The sequence below is a fragment of the Canis lupus genome, chromosome 15 (genome assembly GCF_048164855.1).
Source record: "Canis lupus baileyi chromosome 15, mCanLup2.hap1, whole genome shotgun sequence".
NCBI lineage: Eukaryota > Metazoa > Chordata > Mammalia > Carnivora > Canidae > Canis > Canis lupus.
In genome coordinates, this window is record NC_132852.1 from 35,309,084 (window position 1) to 35,329,937 (window position 20,854).

General features: G+C 36.2%; 1 protein-coding gene across 1 annotated transcript in view; it reads left to right on the top strand.

Annotated features, from left to right (window-relative positions):
• The window catches only part of ADAM9 (ADAM metallopeptidase domain 9), a 137,989-nt gene that overhangs the window by 81,669 nt on the left and 35,466 nt on the right, over window positions 1-20,854 (top strand). The window contains exons 15-16 of the mRNA XM_072776525.1: window positions 2,993-3,098; window positions 13,216-13,399. Of these exons, the coding sequence (XP_072632626.1) occupies window positions 2,993-3,098; window positions 13,216-13,399 (290 nt within the window). The remainder of the gene's footprint in view (window positions 1-2,992; window positions 3,099-13,215; window positions 13,400-20,854) is intronic.

Consider the following 20,854-nt stretch of genomic DNA (forward strand, 5'->3'; position numbering starts at 1 on the left):
TGACCAGCATCCCTGCAGACTAAATTACGATGTAGGGCTGGAGGGTTGCTCTACCTCTGAGAGAGGACAGTGAAGGCATATTGCTGGTCTTGCCAGCTGATAGCAAACTGCTTCTGGTGGTCCTTATTGACCAGGGTGGAAAAAACAGTATCTGCCAGTTCAGCAGCTGCATACCAGGTACCAGGAGGTACGGGGATTTGCTCAAGCAATAGAACCACAGTAGCTACAGCAGCAATTACATATCCCCTTAGGATAACCCACTGTTGTTGTCTAGGATCTGTCTGTCTTCTGCACAGGCCAATTAGCTTAGTCAAACTGGACTATCAGTCGTTGAGGGTGACATTGATCTCTGCAGTGCTTCCTGGATTGTGGTATTTATTGCTTTTGGTTTACTATTTTCCTAGGTAGTGGCAGTTCTCATGGCTTCCACTTGGCCTTTCCTGCCATGGTAGCCCTGACTCCACAGGTCAGGGAGCCAGTGTGGGGATTCTGCTAGCAGCCAATTGTGTTTGTTCCAGTCCCGCATTCTGGAACTGGGGAAGAAAGTAAGGGATGAGTTCGGGGTCCTACTGGGCCCTCTGTGAGTGAGGTGGACTTAGCTGAAGCTCCATTGATCACCTGACCTCTGTAGCTCCCTATTCTGACAGGTAGGCCACCGTGATGTTTTGGGTCTCCTGGATTCAGTGCCAGTTCAGAGCTGATGTTCAGTAGTTCCTGAAAGGTCTGATTTTTCTTTTCCACGGTGCCTAGTTATCATGGTAAAAGGCCATAGGTCCGGTTGGGGAAGGACGGGAGAATGAGAGTATAAATTTGTGGCAGTGTATCAGGGTTCTACCTGAAGGAGACGTGTCCTGTCCTTCATTTAAGAGTTTCTGGGTCTGTAATATGGCTCAAGTTTGGGAATTGATTGAGGGCCCATGTCACCCTTTTTTTCATTTGACCTAGAACTTTTCTGCGTATACAGATGTAGCAAGAATGTTCTGGTAAGCTTCCTCTCTTTTTATTTCTAGGAGCACCATGATCAACTAACCAGTGCCATTGGTCTGTGCAAGTCAGATTTTTCTGATTGCTCTTTTGACTTTTCTATTTGTTAGTACAACAGGAAAATCAAGTTGCTGTACTACAGGAGTTTTGGTGAAAACCCATAGAGAGTTTGCATTGAAGCATGGCAGCACCTTTTGTCAGCTTTATTTTGATTACACACTGATGCTAGCTGTCCCTGCAGTGATAGTCTACATTGTATTCCATTTTATGTTTCATTCCTTGGATTCAAGTGATTAAGGTTCTCAAGGTAAAGGTTGCTTTCAGCACAATGAAGCAGATTGCTTTGTTTGATAATTGACAGTGATGGGTTTATGCCCAAACCATACTGAGATCTTATTTTCCTACTTCTGTTTCTTTCTTGAGCCAGTAGGGAGAGGAACATCACGTTCAATCGAGCAGAGTAAGTGAGCACCAGATGTTTGTTGAGGATTGTCTTTTAAGACAACAGAGAATTACTAACAGGAACTTTCCTGTTTCTCTCCAGAGAGGTACTGGTAAACTATACCCATTATTTATCAGGGTGTGGAACACTTAGTAGGGAATAATATATATTTAATGAAGAAAAGAAGGGAAGAGGAAGGGAGGAAGAAAAAATGGAAAGGAAAGAAGGACCCTAATCTGCTATTTTTATTTTTGTTTCTCTCAGGAAGATCAGTCATGAGTACTATGTTACATTTCTCGGATGCTAGAGTTGTTGACTTTGCCCGGACTTCCTTTGTCTCTAGTTTTGATCTCTAGTTCTTTTATACCCCTTATCCTATGGTGGGTCAGGAAGTGATTGAGTGAAGAGGCTCTGTCAATCCTGATCCATTTTGCAAAAATAGGCAGGTTATCGCAGACTGAAAAATAATTACAGATTCATTTTAATGAGGTAAATACTGTTATTTAGTAAAGATGTGTAGGACTAAGGGAACTACAGTTATTTTGCTTTGTAGAGATTACCTGGAAGTTTAGAGCTCCTTCTGTTCTGTAGAAGGGCCCTGCAAGGGATGTTTGTCCCGGGCAGGTATTTTGCATTCCCTTTCCATGTTGTGTGGTCCTCTGCGTCTTTCTTGTGCCAACTTCTTTTACCTCACGTCCATTTTCTTTTAAACAAAACATAGCAGTAGACGTGTAAGTGAAGGTGAGTGAATTCCTTTCTTTAACACAAAGTGCTGGCATTTTGGTTTAAAAATATTTACAAGTAGAACTTTTTTCAGAATATGTAATTTGTGGGCAAATTGAACATGAAGTGATTAAAACATATGTAACATAAGAAAGCAAGAATAGTTTGCTACCTTGTCAGCTGTCATGGCTGTGTGCCTATCTATCTTTTTGGTGGGGGCATCTAAATTTAGCATCTATATATGGTAAATAAAAAAAATCAATAGTAATAGCGAGCAGTGTTTTCACCAGCCCTTTCCAGCTTGATTTTTTTAAAGAGATTTTATTTATTTATTCATGAGAGACACAGAGAGAGAGGCAGAGACACAGGCAGAGGGAGAAGCAGGTTCCCTGTGAAGCCTGATGCAGGACTTGATCTCAGAACCCCAGGATCATGACCTGAGTCAAAGGCAGATGCTCAACCACTGAGCCACCGAGGTGCCCCTCCAGCATAATCTAATGAAGCGGCAAATATATGTTTTGAGAGTAGTGAGAAGGGATATGCTTAGAACACCACCAGACTGTACAATGCCTTTCCATTTATTTATAATTTCATCTTGTTTAATGACATTTCTTTTAATAAATTTTCTTTGAGTCCAGGCTAGCTTTTAAATATAATCTAAGCTTTACTTTTACATCTTGTTGTGAAGTATAAAAGTGGAACAATAAAGTTTTTTCCTTGTGGCTTGAAAATCTTTAGAAGGTAATGTGGCAGTTGATCCAGGGTATGGGTTGTCCTAGGGAATACTTTTATTTTTGACTTAAATTGCCATACTTTTTTTTTTTTTTTTTTTTAATGTTACAGAAGCCAAGGCTGCCCCAAGAGATTGTTTCATTGATGTGAATTCTAAAGGTGACAGATTTGGCAATTGTGGTTTCTCTGGCAATGAATACAAGAAGTGTGCCACTGGGTAAGTGGAGGCAAGGTTGTAAAGGAATGTGAAAGATTGTAAGACCAGTCATTTCTAGTATCTTTTATAACTCCTTGTGACTGCTGGCTTTCTCCCCCTTAAATACTGAACTTTTCATACTTAAAGTTGTATAGCATAAGGCTTTAGAGAAACTCTGAAAAGAACTAGTAAAATAAGTCGTCCCTTTTGATGTTAACAGTCTAAAATCTAGTAGATTTTAGAATCCTTTTTTTCTTATTCTACAATTCTACCTCAAATAAAGTCTTCCTCTTCTATTTTTTTAATTAAAAGATGATGCTAATGTGTAGATAAAGGTACCTGCAAAATTTATTCTGGGTGTTATGTTCTTCTTGCTCATAATTTTAAAATGACAAATTAAAACCTTTTTTTGTTTCTATAATATTTGCTTATGGTAAAAATTAATAATTATTAAAAAAGTATAAATGAGAAAAAAATCCATCCATAAACTCATTCAGCATATATTTACTAGTTTCACTGTGTTTCTTCCCCCTTTTTAGTTTCTTTGCACTATAGGTATACACACTGATATTTTGTGTCATTCGAATGATTCTGTAATACTGTGTATCTCTTGTGCTCTACCACCTACTCTGCCAGTTAGTCTAAGCAAGTGTAGTGAAACATGTTTTCTCAGAATAAATAACAACAGTGATCTCCATGTTGCTAAATCCAACTTTCATTTTTAGGTCTTCATGCTACTGGATCTTTCAGTAGCATTCAACTATGTTGACCATTTTGTCCTTGAAGAAAGAAAGCTCTTTCCTTGGCTTCTGTATGAAAATTTTTTCTAGTATTCTTTTCTGTGTTTCTAGTTGCTCTTTTAATGTGTTTATTTGTAGGCTTATCTTTCTCTACTTAGCCATGCAATGCTGTGAGACACCAGCTATGTGGGCCTGCGTGTGGTCCTCTGCCCCTCTACACATTCTGTTCCTTCTGGCTGGCACATTGTCTCCACTCCTCCAGATCTCAGTTTCAAAGACTTCCTCAACTTTCTTTTTTTTTTTTTTTTTTTTTTTTTTTTCTTCCTCAACTTTCTTAGCAGAGCCAGAGAGCCTTCTTGTAGGTATTCTTACTGCTGTGTGCTTTTGTTAGCTAACTTATTGTATCTAATTCTTGTTATTAAAATAAGGTATATCTCACAGAATATTCAGAATTTACCTTTCTTGATATATAAAACAGAATAGATAGAGGGAAAATTAAAAAACCAAGAAAGTATATTAAAAGAGGATATGAATGTGACTTTTGATACCTATCTTGAGTAATTTAAAAAGTAGTTGTAGATATAAGTTCTCTTGCATTCACATAGCACTTTTGGGGAAGTCAGACTATTTTATTCTTAATAAATGTTTAGTATATTTAAATTCCATGGGAAGGTTTTAGCCCAAACCACTGCCCTAGTAAGAACGATAAAAATTATATAGTATCTTAGAATAAGATAGATAGTTTAAGGGATAATTTTCCAGGTAGAAAGAAAATCGAATACAAAGTCAGTTATAAGCAGAGAATTTTCATGATTCTTTTATGGTGTTTAGGAAAGACACAGGAGGGCTCTGTCCTACACTTTGGGGGAGATTTAGACCCATTTTGGTTAACATAATCTGTCTGAATTAAAATGAGAAAAGTAGGAACGTGAATGTTGAAGGAAGGATAAACTGGTTAAAAGATTACGTGCTGCTTGAATTTGATAGTTTTTTTATTGTTCACTTCATAGTATTTTAAAATTTATATTGTGATTTCTCCTGTGGCTCTTGGGTTATTGAAAGTATATTATTTAATTTCCAGATATTTGGGAGTATTCTGGTTATCTGGTTGTTTTTGGTTTCTAGTTTAATTCCATTGAGTTCTCAATGGAAACTTTAATTCTTTTTTCTTTTTTTTAAGATTTTATTTATTTATTCATGAGAGACACACAGAGAGAGGCAGAGACATAGGCAGAGAGAAGCAGGCTCCATGCAGGGAGCCCAGTGTGGGACTTGATCCTGGGACTCCGGGATCATGCCCTGGGAAGAAGGCAGATGCTCAACTGCTGAGCCATCCAGGCATCCCAGGAAACTTTAATTCTTTTCAGTTTCTTGAGATGTGAATCATGGTCCAGCATATGTCCTGTTTTGGTAAATATCCATGTACAAGTGAAAAAAAGTGTTCTATAGTTATTGGATTATGTTATTCTGTAAGTGTCAAAGTAACAGTTTTATTCAAATTTCCTATATCTTTGGGTTGTATGTGTGTTTTATGTTGGTCCTTACATTTCTGAGAGAAGTATGTTAAAATCTTGAGCTATGATTATAAAGTCATCTATTTTTATTTTTAGTTCTATGATTTCTTTTTGCTGTATATCATTTGAATTTGTGTTATTAAGTGCTTAAGTTACTAGGTGCATTCACATTTAGGATTGTTATGTCTCCCAAATGAATTGACTCTTTTAGTGTTCCCAGATTTTTTTCTTTATCTTTGGAATATTATTTTCTAGCATTTTCCACAGTTTTACTCCTTATGTGACTATTTGGTGGTCAACATTCATTGGTAAACTATTATAAAATTTAGTGACATGTTTTATCTTCTGTGTTTAGCATAATATTTGGCACATAAAAGTACCTATTAAATATTTGTTGAATTGAATGCAGGAAAAGATGATATAGCCAGTGGGATTGAATGAACTGAGCTAAAACCTTTGGATAAGTGGAGACTTGGAGAGCTTATTGGACATACCTGATCCTGTCTTTAGCCTGGTTCTGTTTCCATGTTTGCCAAGTATCTTAATGAAATGATAGAAACTATACTTACTTAGAAAACTTACAAATTACTGGGAGGCTGATTTGAAAAACACTTTATGATAGTAATATAGTACTAATATAGTCATTAGAAATATACATCTGAAGTTAGACTCTGGGTTTAAATACTGCTTCACCCACCAGATCTCTGAGGCTTTGGATGAGTTGCCTCACTTTTCTTTTCTTTCTTTCTTTCTTTCTTTCTTTCTTTCTTTCTTTCTTTCTTTCTTTCTTTCTTTCTTTCTTTCTTCTTCTTCTTCTTTTTTTTTTTTACATCTGTACCTCATTTTTCTATAAAATGGGGATAATAATAGTACCTGCTTCCAGTTGTTTTGAATGTGTTGATGGGTGTTATAGTACTAAGAGCACCTGGTTCATTATACAACTCATCATGGTTGTCATCATTGCTATCTTTATAATCATCCTCACAGAAAATGTATAAACTCTAGAAAAATCTAAGAAAAGTTACATGTATGGTCCTACTACCCAGAGATATTTCCTTAAATATTTGTTATATTTCCTTCTTATGTGTATGTATGTACATTTATAGAAATACATTTGTCCCTCATACAGGTATGCACATACATATATGTGGACTCAGAGACCCACATCTGTGTGTGAAAACAAAATTGCATAGTATGGTTTATCTTATTTTATAAATCTATTTTTACTTTTCACTGTATTAAGAGTGTTTACAGGATGTATCCAACTTCTTTTAATAATTTTCTTATTTTAGAAATTCAAGTTGTTTCTAGTAATTTTCTATTTTAGGTAGGTAGGATTGTGACGTATACAACTTTAGTGTTTGTTTATATTTCTCTGATAATTTCTTACTAGATTTTTCTAAAAAAATATGGACAAGTTTTAAGGCTCCTTGTGACTACTTCCAAATTGACTTCCAAAACATTTAGCTGATTCATCTTTCCATTGTCCCTTCACCAATGCGGATTGTTATCTTAAAAAATATAGTTGACCTTTGAACAACATGGGGATTAAAGGTGCCGACTTTCCACGCAGTGAAAAATTCACTTTAACTTTCGACTCCCCCAAAACTTTACTACTAATAGTGTACTATTGACAAGAAACCTTACAGCATAGATTAACATATATTTTCTGTTATATGTATTGAGTATTATAATCTTACAATAAAGGGAGGTAGAGAAAAGAAAATGTTATTAAGAAAATCAAAAGGAACTTTTGCATCTGTGTTCATCAGGGATATTGGTCTATAATTCTCCTTTTTGGTGGGGTCTTTGTGTGGTTTTGGAATTAAGGTGATGATGGCCTCATAAAATGAGTTTTGAAGTATTCCATCCCTTTCTATCCTTCAGAACGGCTTTAGTAGAATAGGTCAGTTCTTCTTTAAATGTTTGATAGAATTCCCCTGGGAAGCCATCTGGCCCTTAAAACATCTGGCCCTGGACTTTTGTGTCTTGGGAGGTTTTTGATGACTACTTCCATGTCCTCCCTGGTTATTGGCCCGTTCAGGTTTTCTATTTCTTCCTATTCCAGTTTTGGTAATTTGTGGTTTTCCAGAAATGCATCCATTTCTTCTAGATTGCCTAATTTATTGGCGTATAGCTGTTCATAATATGTTTTAAAAATCGTTTGTATTTCCTTGGTATTGGTGGTGATCTCTCCTTTTTCATTCCTGATTTTATTAATTTGAGTGTTTTCTCTTTTGTTTTTAATTAGGCTAGCTAATGGTTTATCTATCTTATTAATTCTTTCAAAGAATCAACTCCTGGTTTGGTTGATCTGTTCTACAGTTCTTCTAGTCTCTGTTTCATTGAGTTCTGCTTAAATATTTATGATCGCTCTTCTTCTGGTTGGTATAGATTTTATTTGCTATTCTTTTTCCAGTTCCTGTAGGTGCAAGGTTAGCTTGTGTATTTGAGTTTTTTCCAAATTTTTGAGGGATGCTTGTAGCCAGTAGGATCCAACAGTACATTAAAAAGATTATACACCCTGACCAAGTGGGATTTATCCCCAGGATGCAAGGTTGGTTCAACACTAGTAAAACAATCAAATGTGATAGATCACATCAACAAGAGAAAAAATAAGAACCATATGATCCTCTCAATTTGACAAAATACAGCATCCATTCCTGATCAAAACTCTTCAGAGTGTAGGGATAGAGGGAACATTCCTCAGCATCTTAAAAGCTGTCTATGAAAAGCCCACAGCAAATATCATTCTCAATGGGGGAAACACTGGGAACCTTTCCCCTAAGATCAGCAACACAGTTGGGTTGTCCACTCTCACCACTGCTATTCAACATAGTACTAGAAGTCCTAGCCTCAGCAATCAGACAACAAAAAGAAATAAAAGGCATTCAAATTGCCCATAAAGTAGTCAAACTCTCCCTCTTTGCAGATGGCATGATACTGTACATAGAAAACCCAAAAAACTCTACCCCAAAATTGCTAGAACTCATACAGCAATTCAGCAATGTGGCAGAATACGAAATCAATGCCCAGAAATCAGTGGCATTTCTATACACTAACAATGAGACTGAAGAAAGAGAAATTAAGGAGTCAGTCCCATTTACAATTGCACCCAAAAGCATAAGACACCTAGGAATAAACCTAACCAAAGAGGTGAAGGATCTATACCCTAAAAACTACAAAACACTTCTGAGAGAAATTGAGGAAGATACAAAGAGATGGAAAAATATTCCATGCTCGTGGATTGGAAGAATTAATATTGTGAAAATGTCGATGCTACCTAGGGCAATTTACACATTCAATGCAATCCCTATCAAAATACCATGGACTTTCTTCAGAGAGTTGGAACAAATCATCTTAAGATTTGTGTGGAATCAGAAAGGACCCCGATTAGCCAGGGGAATATTGAAAGAGAAAACCATAGCTGGGGGCATCACAATGCCGGATTTCAGGTTGTACTACAAAGCTGTGGTCATCAAGACAATATGGTACTGGCACAAAAACAGACACATAGATCAATGGAACAGAATAGGGAACCCAGAAATGGGCCCTCAACTCTATGGTCAACTAATATTTGACAAGGCAGGAAAGACTATCCACTGGGAAAAGGACAGTCTCTTCAATAGATGGTGCTGGGAAAATTGGACAGCCATGTGCAGAAGAATGAAACTGGACCATTCTCTTACACCATATACAAAGATAAACTCAAAATGGTTGAAAGATCTAAATGTGAGACAGGAATCCATCAATATCCTAGAGAACACAGGAACACCCTTTTGAACTTGGCCACAGCAACTTCCTGCAAGATGAATCCATGAAGACAAGGGAAACAAAAGCAAAAATGAATTATTGAGACTTCATCAAGATAAAAAGCTTTCACACAGCAAAAGAAACGGTCAACAAAACTAAAAGACAGCCTACAGAATGGGAGAAGATATTTGCAAATGACATATCCATTAAAGAGCTAGTATCCAAGATCTGTAAAGAACTTATTAAACTCAACACCCAAGAAACAATCCAATCCTGAAATGGGTAAAAGACATGAACAGAAATTTCACCAAAGAAGACATAGACATGGCCAATAAGCACATGAGAAAATGCTCCACATCACTTGGCATCAGGGAAATCAAAATCAAAAGCACAATGAGATACCACCTCACACCAGTGAGGATGGTGAAAATTAACAAGAGAAGAAACAACAAATGTTGGAGAGGATGTGGAGAAAGGGGAACCCTTTGCACTGTTGGTGGGAATGTGAACTGGTACAGCCACTCTGGAAAACTGTATGGAGGTTCCTAAAAAGAGTTAAAAATAGAGCTACCTTACAACCCAGCAATTGCACTACTGGGTATTTACCCCAGAGATACAGATGCAGTGAAACACCGGGACACCTGCACCCCGATGTTTCTAGCAACAATGTCCACAATAGCCAAACTGTGGAAGAAGCCATGGTGTCCTTCGACAGATGAATGGATAAAGAGGATGTGGTCTATATACACAATGGAATATTACTTAGCCATCCAAAAGGATGAATACCCACCATTTACTTCATCATGGATGGAAACAGAGGGTATTATGCTGAGTGAAGTAAGTCAATCAGATAAGGACAATCATTATGTGGTTTCACTCATACGGGGAATATAAAAAATAGTGAAAGGAATTATAGTGAAAGGAGAGAAAATGAGTGGGAAAAATCAGAGATGGTGCCAAAACATGAGAGATTCCTAACTCTGGGAAAGAACAAGGTGTAGTAGAAGGGGAGGTGGGTGGGTGAATGGGGTGACTGGGTGACAGGCAGTGAGGCAGGCACTTGACGGGATGAGCACTGCGTGTCATAATATATGTTGGCAAATCGAACTCCAATAAAAAAAAAGGGAAGAGAAGAGAAAATACATTTATAGTACTGTACTGTAAAAAATCCATGTGTTAAGTAGACCCGTGCAGTTTGAACCTGTGTTGTTCTGGGGCTATCTGGACTTTTCCAATTTGTTATATCAAATAGATACTTCATTTTTATTTTAAATAAATTTGTAAATATTTAAGTTTATTGTTGTTGTTTAAGAGATGCATAAAGGGATGTAGAGAAAATGTGGCTTCTACTCCTATCCTCTTTACCTGGTCCCTGCTGAACAGGTGTGTGTTCTCTTATCTTTTGTGTTTCTTTCCAGAGTCTTTATGCAAATGGATAGTCTTATTCCCTAATCCCCTTCCAGCTCTCTGCTGTATATACTGCAGACGCTGTTGTGCAGATCGTACTGTTGTGTGAAAAAGCTCTCTTGTCTCTCGGGTATATAGATGTTGTCATCTTTTTCTAAACTTTATTTATTTTTTTAAGATTTTATTTATTTATTCATGAGAGAGAGAGAGAGAGGTAGAGACACAGGCAGGGAGAGAAACCACTGAGCCACCCGGGTTGCCCTTGCTAAACTTTTTAAATGACAGATTTCAATTATACAGAGGAGTAGAAGGAATACTGTGATGAAACCCATATAGCCTAGATTAGAACATTGTTAATATTTTGTCATATTTATTTTGTCTAGACTTTGCCAAACCATTTCAAAGTAAATTATAGGCATTACAATACTTCACTGCTAAATTCTTTGGTATTCATTTCCAACACATCTGGTCGTTCACACTAGCAGTTTCAGACCTACCAAAATTAATAATTTCCTAATATCATATAATACCTGGTCAATATTAAAGTTTCTCCAGTTGTCCTCAAATGTGTTTCATAGCTGCTTTTGTTTCACATTGGGATTCTGTCAATGATCATGCATTGAATGTAGTTGTCATGCCACTTAAGTCACTTTTAATCTAATATAGTCTTCTATTATTTCTTTCTTTTCAATGATAGTGACCTAAGGAAATAAACTGGGCCAGTGGTCTTTTAGAATGGCCCATGTTCTGCGTTTATTTGGTAGTTCTTAGTATTGCTGAACTTGTGTCTCTATCCCCTGATTTTTTTTTTTATAAATCAGAAGTTAAGTCTAAAGTTTTAACTAGATTCACATTAAATATTTTCAGGAAGAATACATCATAACTGGCACATTATGTCAAGGAGGCACATAATTCTGGGTTGTTTATTTTATTACTGATACTAAGTGGTGATGACCAGATAACTTGCTACTGTAGAGTTATGTTTTTCCCATTACATTTATCAGGTAATATGTGGAAGAGTGATGATTTTGTACCATATAAATAGCTATTTTCCCACAAATGTTTCATCTCACGGTTTTAGCGCGATGTATTGATTATCTTTGCCTGAAGCAAATTGTTATATTGAGGCTTGCAATGGGATTTTCTTTGTAACAATGAACATCTCTTAGCTTTGTTGACTGTTTGCATTCTTTATTTTGTGAATTGCTTTTTTTGTGTCTTTGCTAATTTTTTCTGTGGAAGTGGTTATTTTTTTCCTACTGATATGCAACAGCTTTTTAAACATTGAGTATTTTCCTTTTACTCTAATATGTCACTAAGACTACCCATGAAACCCTACGTATATCATAGCAACATGGATTTTGGTAGGCTCCAATAGATTTAACTTAAGTCTGCTTTATGCTATGTTTTGTTTTAGAGGTTCTAATTTTAACCAACAATGTGAGGTAGACATTATTACTTATCTCTTGTTTTTCAGATGAAGGAACTGATGCTCAAAGTGTAAGCACATTATTTATAAATGGTGACATAAGAATAAATGTAAAGTTGAGACAAAATTACTAACTCTTGTTAGTGTAGGATGGAGGTCGAAGAGGAGAGTTAACAGTATATGCAAAGAGTAAATGAAGATTTTAGCTAGTGATCAGTTCAAAGGCATCAATAATGTGATGTAGTTAACAAAAAAGCTACTGTAATCTTAGGCTTAATAGTAGTACAATATCTAAAATGGAGGAAGTGTGAACTACATTTGTTCTTTGTCAAATTATAAGCAAAATTTCATACCCTCTCTGAGTAGTGTGCTTCAAGAGGCAGTGAGACAACCTGGAACATATTTAAAGGGAAGCTTCCTTGTTTCATGAGAAATGATTATAGGGTATTGCTCTGTTGACATTTAGCTCTGTTTAGGAACTACATGATTGATAATTGCCCAGTGATCTCATGTGGAAGTTCTGGGACCGGTGAGGAAAAGTTAAAAAGAGATAGATTTTAACTCAAGAAGTAAAATAGTTTTATGATATCTAGAATGGAAATCTTTAGAGGGTGATAAGTTAGAGGAATAGGTGAATTAGAGGAAAATAATATCCTATAATGACTTGATATCATAAAAGGAGATTGAACGGGAGGGTAGGTACTTGGATCACAAGATAGTCAAGTAGAAAATTTCAGTACAGTACCATAAGAGTTGATGTTAGTGGTATTTAGTGTGTTATGAAAGGATATAGCAAAGGTATTTAGCTAACACAGTGTTGGTGATAGGAATTTTAGTGAATTAATGAATTGAGTCTTAAGGTAAGTAACTAAGAGTTAGCCCAAGCCAAGAAGGGTAGAGTCCTTTCTTGGTTATTTTACAGTACAGAATCTAATTTGCTCCTTACCGTAACTCTGTAAAAAGTCACAATTGAATTGTGGTATAGTCGTATTATTTTCTGTGTGAAAGCATTTATAAAATTATAAACAACTTTTTCATTAGGCTTTTTTGATCCCTATACAGATGGAAGAAGGAGAATGAGCACTACCTGGTTCCCTACTAATCTGTATCTCAGCATACACTTACCTCTGCTATATTTTAAGAGAACTGCTTTGATGTCTTCACTCTCATACATTTTCTCTGTTTAGATTCCCTTCAACTAAATATCAATAAACTTTATGTGTCCAAATATATACTTTTTTCTTTAATATATACTGGGTGCATTTTGTGTTTGCATTATGACTGTATCTTTATAGGAATGCATTGTGTGGCAAGCTTCAGTGTGAGAATGTACAAGACATGCCTGTATTTGGAATCGTGCCTGCTATTATTCAGACTCCCAGTAAAGGCACCAAATGTTGGGGTGTGGATTTCCAGCTAGGATCAGATGTTCCAGATCCTGGGATGGTGAATGAAGGCACAAGATGTGACAATGGAAAGGTAACCAAAATGTTTTCTCTTTATGAAGTAAAGTTTAAAAGTTTAAAAAAACCCTTATACTAAGTAGTTATTCTTTTCTGATTTATAAAAGAAACCTAGTATTTATTATAGATTTTGGAAAATACAAAGCCACTACGGATAAAATTAAGAATGGCTGTTTTTCAACTGTTTAGATTTTATTGGCAGTCACATATAACCAACCCCTGGTCTATGTTGTGATATACTGTGTGTGTTTCTTTTCCTGATCAATGTGCTATAATTTATTAGCTAGTCTGCTATTATGGGGGCTCTTAGGTGATTGCCGGGACTGTGTGTGTGTGTGTGTGTGTGTGTGTGTGTGCACGCGCTTGCATGTCTCTGTACTAGAAATGGCATCATGCGTGTCTGTCCACGCTCTCTGCTATCCTAATCACCACTCTTTGGATCAGACATGAGTCAAGAATTAGCCTCTGACTTACCATTAGTAATTTCTATATGAGAAGAGCTAGGCCAAATTCCCTTTGGGGTTGGAATATATAATTAAGAAAGATAATTCAGAGTAGTGCAGAAACTGTAAGAATTCTTTAGCGATGCCATGAAGAGTGAGCAGGACCAGAAGGTGTCAGGGTAAACCTCAGTCATATACAAGAGATATTGGGGAGCAGAAATGTGGAACAAGTGGAAGAAATCAACTTAGAGGAGAGTAGAGGATGAGGAGGGAGAGATCATAACTGACTGGTGACATGACTCGTGAAAAAGTCAGGTGGACTTGCAAGTTACCTCAGTGTCTACAGAATTTTTGGTGCCAATTCTGTCCTTCCTTTCTTACAAAAAGATCTTTGTATTTTTGTGCCTGTCTTTGCCACTAAAAAACTTGGTTGCTGGAATTAGTATAAACAGTGCTAGGCAATTTTTATTTATATAAAAATTTCCGAATATTATGACTGTTTTCTGATGTTAAACTACTATGATGGGATATACGTGCCCCCCCCCCTTCTTAAGATTTATTTATTTTAGAGGCAGACCATGAGTGGGTAGGGATGTGGGTGGGTGGGGGGAGGGGGTGGAAACAGAGGGAGAGGTAGAGAGAATTTCAAGCAGACTCCACACTGAGCATGGAGCCTGAGAGGGACTCAGTGCCACAACCCTGAGGTTATGACCTGAGCTGAAATCAAGAGTCAGATGTTCAACTGATTAAGCCACTGAGGTGCCCCGGTGTGCGTACTTTTAAGATTTTAGATAGAGTTTTGCCAGATTTCTCTTTAGAAAAGTTTTTAATAGTTTACCTTCCATTCAGTTTTCAGTAGGAAATGCTTGAATTTTCCATAACATAGTCAAGGTTAGGTATCTATCATTTTAAAACTTCAGTGGTGGTTTCCTTTTTATTTTACTCTTTCTTGATTGTTAGTGGTATTAATTTTTTTGTCTCTATATTCTTACTCCTTTTGTGATTTGCCTATTTGATGTTCTTTGTCCACTTGAAAATTGGTCTGTGTCTTACTGATTTTAAAGAACATTAATGTCATATAAATGTTCTGTATATATGATATTTTGCTTGGCTTATTTCTTGCCTCTTGTTTTTAGTAACTTTTTTGCTATATTTGCATTTTTATGTATTTAAATCTATTATTCCTTTACTTTATAGTTTCTAACTTTACTTACATTTTTTTTTTTTTTTTTACTTACATATTTTATAAGATCTTTCTCAGTGTAATATATTATTCTCTGGTATTTTCTAGTAGACTTTGTATTTTATTTAACACCTGTTTAATTCAGGGGAATGTTGAGTGTATATAGTATGAGGTTGGTATTCTTTTTTTTCCCTTTAATCATTACTGTGTGCAGAGTTCTAATGTCATTTTTTTCAGAATGGTTTATCATTTGCCTTAATCTCATTTATAATCCCTCTTTTAATTTGAAATCTTATTTAAATTACTTATTAAATTTTTATATATTCTAGGGTTTCATTTCTGTTTTTCTCTCTCCATGCCCACTGATATTTCTAATTATTCATGTGTCATGTGTTAGTACTGTCTTATTTTAGTTTTTATTGGTTTTATAATGTATTTTTAATATCTGATCATATAAATGCCCATTCATTCTTTTTTCCTACTTTGCTTGGATATTTTTATTTATTTATCATTCCAGATGAACTTGAGAAATTTTTGTTGAGATACAAAAAAATTAAAAACTAAAAAACTAAAAAGCACTTTGGAATTTTTGTTGGGATGGCATTAAATTTATAAACTTGCAGTGGGGAAAAGTGACATCATTATATTATTGAGTCTTCTAATAGGAGGGCATGGTACGTGTCTCTGTTTTTGGGGAGTCTTTTAAAGATTTAGACATAAAGGTTTTTTGGGGTTTTTTGTTTTATTGCTGGGTATATTTTTATTATTATAAATAGGCCCCTTTTTTCCTATCACGTGTTCTAATTTGTTATGTTATAATTTCTAATTGATTTTATTGGAAGGAAAAGCTATTTTGTTTGTGTTTTTGACTGGGTATTATTGATATTCAGAAAAACATTCATTTGTATATGATTATTTTGTTACCCGCCATACCCCTTGTGCCACCTATTTTTATTGTTAATTATATTAGAATTTTCTAGGTAAATAGTCATGATCTGTAGATAAAATGTTGATTTCCTTTCTGATATTTACAATTTGGATTTGTTTTCTTGTGTAGTTACAATGATAGCACTTCTATAATAATTTCAAATAATTAGTGTACATCATTGTCTTGACCCTGACATGACCGGGAATGCATCTAGACATTCAAGGTTATGTATGATTTTTGTTAATGGCTTATTTTTCATTTAGTGGAGTATCCTCTTAATCCTATTTTATAAGAATTAAAAAAAAATAGATTTTACATTTATGAGTAGTTTCTTTGACACTAAAAATATTAGATACTATTAAAATAATCATTATTTACCTTTGACCTACTGCTATGTGGTGGGCTATATCAATGAATTCCCTAACATTAAATTATCTTTACATTAAAATTATCTGGAGCACACACTGGTAACATTAAATTTTTCTTTAGATATATTCCTGGATTCTGTGTCCTAGCAAATTTACTTTTGTGTTTTATAACTGTATAATTTTGATGGGTTTTGATTTTATGAAATTTTACCCTGGATTATAAGTCAGTGCTCAAGTCAGATAAAAACTCTAATGAGATTGAATTAAAACACAATAGGAAATTAATTGATTTAAACCAAAGAATCACATAAAGAGCTTTGGAACCCAGAATCTCAAATAATGTTCCTGTGATTCTTTCCTGTATTTTTCATCTTTGCTCCTTCCTGTTGGCTTCTTGCCCCTAACCCTGTGCTGGTTTTATTAAGATATAATTGACATATAACGTGGTATAAATTTGGGATGCCTGGGTGTCTCAGTGGTTGGGTGTCTGTCTTTGGCTCAGGGCGTGATCCTGGAGTTTCCAGATTGAGTCCCAAGTCAGGCTCCCTGCATGGAGCCTGCTTCTCCCTCTGCCTGTGTCTCTGCCTCTCTCTCTCTCTGTCTCTCTCATGAATAAATAAATAAAATCTTAATAAATAAATAAATAATAAATAAATAAATAAATAAATAAATAAATAGGGTTGTCTAAAAAAGGGTATAAATTTAAAATATACGGTGTGATGATTTGATGCATGTATATATTGCAAAATGATTACCATAGTAAGGTTAGTTGACATATGTATTATTAAGAATATTTAAGATTTACTCTCGGCAGATTTCAAGTATATAATATTGTTAACTATAATCACCATGCTGAATATTAGATACCCAGAACTTATTCATCTTATAACTGGAAGTTTGCACCATTGGACCAACATCTCCTCATTTCTCCCATTCTCCAACCTCTAGTAGACTAGAGGAAACCACCTTTTTATCTTTACTCCCTTTTTCTGAGTATAACTTCTTTTTTTTAATATTACACATATAAATGAGATCATATGGTATTTGTCTTTCTTTGTCGACTTACTTCACTGAAATAATGCCCTCTAAGTCCATGCATGTTGTCAGAAGTGGCAGGACTGGTTGTTCACGAATGTGTTTACTTTTTTTATATTTTTGTGAATTTTCCATTTTTCCTCCTGTTAAGTAATTTCTGGTTTCATACTGTTGCAGTTGGAAAAGATACTAGATGTGATTTCAGGCTCCTTAGATTTTTTTAAGTCTTGCTTTGTGGCCCAACATAAGTTGTGTTCTGTAGAGTGTTCTGTGTATCCTCGAGAATGTTTTCTGCTGCTGTTGCATGGGCTGTTCCATTTATGTTTGTTAGATCCATTTTCGTCTATAAAATTCTTTAGGTCTGTCTGCTGTTTCCTTATTAAATTTCTGTCTGGACGATCTATCCAGTGTTGAAAGTGGAGTATGGAAGTCTGCTATTATTACTGTATTGCTGTCTATTTTTCCCTTCAGTTATTATTTGCTTTAGATATTTAGGTGCTCCAATGTAGGGTGTGTAAATACTTAAAATTATTATATCTTCTTGATGAATTGATTCCTTTATCCCCATTTCATGACCTTCTTTGTCTCTTGCTACCATTTTTAATTAAAAGTCTATTATATGTGATATAAGTATACCCATTTACATGGGATATTTTTTCTATTCCTTCACTTTCAGCCTGTTTCCTTATCACTAAAGTAAGCCTCTTTTAGACATATTGTTGGATCTTGTTTCTTTTTTTTCTTTTAAGCCTATTCAGCCACTTTGTGTCTTTTGATATGGGATTTTTTCTCTTTATCTTTTACATGTCTACTATGTTTCTTCTTTTGTGGTTATCATGAAGCTTATATAAACATTTTGTAGCGATAATGGTCTATTTTAAGCTGATAATAACTTACATTAAATTGCATACAGAAGCTCTATACTTTTACTTCTCTCATTTTAAACTATTGGTGTCATACTTTGCATCTTTTTATATTGTGCATCCATTAATAAGCTGTTAGTTATTTTTATTTTTAAAAAATTTTTATGCTAGAGATACAGTGATTTACACAGCACCATTACAGAATTAAGGTATGAATTTTATGGTTTTATGTTTTCATATTGTTAGTATCTTTTCATTTCAACTTGAAGAATTCTTTTTAACATTTCTTGTAAGCCTTTGTTTGTCAGGGAATGTTTTTAACCCTCATTCATTTCTGAAGTACAGTTTTGCCAGATATAGTGTTCTTGGTTGGCAATTTTTTGTTGTTCAGCACATTGGCTGTATAATTCTACTTTGTTCTGGCTTGCAAAGTTTCTTTAGAGACATCCATTGGTAGCCCTATGGGGGTTCCTTTGTATATGATGAATCTTGCTACATTCTTTTCCTTCTTTAGAAGTTTTCTCCTCATTTTTGTCTCTTAACATTTGGTTATAATGTATCTCAAGTAATTTTTGGGTTGTTCTTTAATGGAGTTCTTTGAGCTTCCTGTACCTGAATGCCATATTCTCCCAAAATTTGAGGAGATTTCAACTATTATTTCCTTAAATAAACTTTCTACCACTTTCTTCTGGGACTCCTATGATATAAATGTTTGTTCCCTTGATGGTGTCCTTTAATTCACATAGGCTTTCTTCACTCTTTTTCATCCTTTTTTCTTTTTAGTTTCTCTAACTGGCAAATTTCTTTTTCTTTTTAGGATTTTATATATTTATTTGAGAGAGAGGGAGAGACTGCATGAGTAAGGGGAGGTGCAGAGGGAGAGGGAGAAGCAGACTTCCTGCTGAGCAGGGAGTCCAATGTGGGGCTCAGTCCCAGGACCATGGATGGGATCATGATCTGAGCCAAAGGTAGATGCTTAACCGACTGAGCTACCCAGGTGCCCCATCTAACTGGCTAATTTCAAACAATCTGTCATTGAGTTTGCTGATTCTTTGTTCTGGATGAGTAAATCTGTTCTTAGAGCTCTCTGTTAAATTTTTCATTTCTGTCATTGTATTCTCCAGCTCCAGGATTTCTGTTGGGTTCATTGGTTTTCCTGATCTTGTTTAGTAGTCTGTGTTCTCTTTTATTTCATTCAGTTTCTTTATGATGATTATTTTGTATTCTTTTTCAAGTAATCTATGGATTTTCATTTCTTGGGGTCATTTATTAGTGCTATATTAGTTTCTTTCGGTGATTTCATATTTGCCTGATTCTTCCATTTAGTATTTGAAGGAACAAACGCCTCTCTCAGTCTTTATAGATTGGTTTCATGAGGTAAGACCTTCCTGTCTATTTCTGTACTGATGGGATTACCTTTGGAATCTTAGTCTGGCTGGGTTGAAACTGGTTACAACGCCACAGTAGGGTTGTTGGTCTTGTTATCAAGGGCTTTGATGAGCATAGAGGCTGACTGGTCCCTGAGTGGACTGAACTGTCTCAGTACCTTGTTCAGTAAGTAGGGTGTTCCTGAGACAAGGGTACACGGTTGGGTCTTTAGACACCAGGCCTATTACCAGGTGCATGGACTGGTATGGCTCCCATCAGGGAGGGACCTGAGAAGATTGCTGTCTGTTCCCTGGATGGGTCCCTGGGTGGCCAGGACTGCTCCCTGACTAGTGGGAGGGACTGGAGCAGAATATAGGGCCAGTTCAGGATCTCCTGATGAGCAGACATGATATCTGCCTTTGGGTCCCTGTAGTGGTAGGACAGCTTGTGGAACAAGGCTTGGAGGTACTGAAACCGAGTATAGATTGCTTTCAGAATCTTTGGGGATGCAGGTGGGTCCCTTGGTTGGTGGATCTGGTGGTAGACTGTGGCTGTGATGGGGCTGGAGCCAATTATAAGGCCCTTTGAGGTATTCTGGGAGGCTCATTTGGGAGTGTCTTATTTTGGGTCCCTGTGCCAGCAAATGTATTCACAGACTGTGGTTGTTAGGGATTATAGCCAAGTAAAGGGTCCTTTTAGAAATGGTGGGGTGGTAGACAAGAGTGTCTCCCACTGGGACCTGGACCCTTTGGACTACTGGTGGACTGTTAACTGTGAAGAAGAAGCTAGAGCTGCTTATAGGGCTCTTTCAGGATCTCAGGGGGTATGGATGGGAGTTTCTCTTGCCTGGTTCCTGTGTCAGCAGGCCTGTTCAGGGAGTGTGATTGGCAGGGGGTCCTAGAGTTGAGTATAGAGCCCTTTTAGACTCTATAATCCAAGTTTGGCAGGTTTACCTCCAGGGGCTCCCAGACTGTGGCCAGGAGGGGCTAAAGCAAGTTCATGGGCCACTTCAGGGTCCTCAGCTGGGACAGGGTCTGTGTACCTACTACTTTATGCATATATGGGTGTGACTCCTCTTGGGTCCTTTGGTGTATGATGCTGGTGAAAGACCTAAAGCCAGATGGGTCTGTAGCCAAGTCCTTGGACTGTGGAGCTCCTTCTGGGTTTATAGCCAGGTGCACAGTTGTTAAGTGAGCCTTCTGATACAAACCTAACTTTTCAAAATGGCTCTTCTCAGTCTTGGACTATACAGGAGTTTCATAGTCTCCATAGTGCCTAGTCCC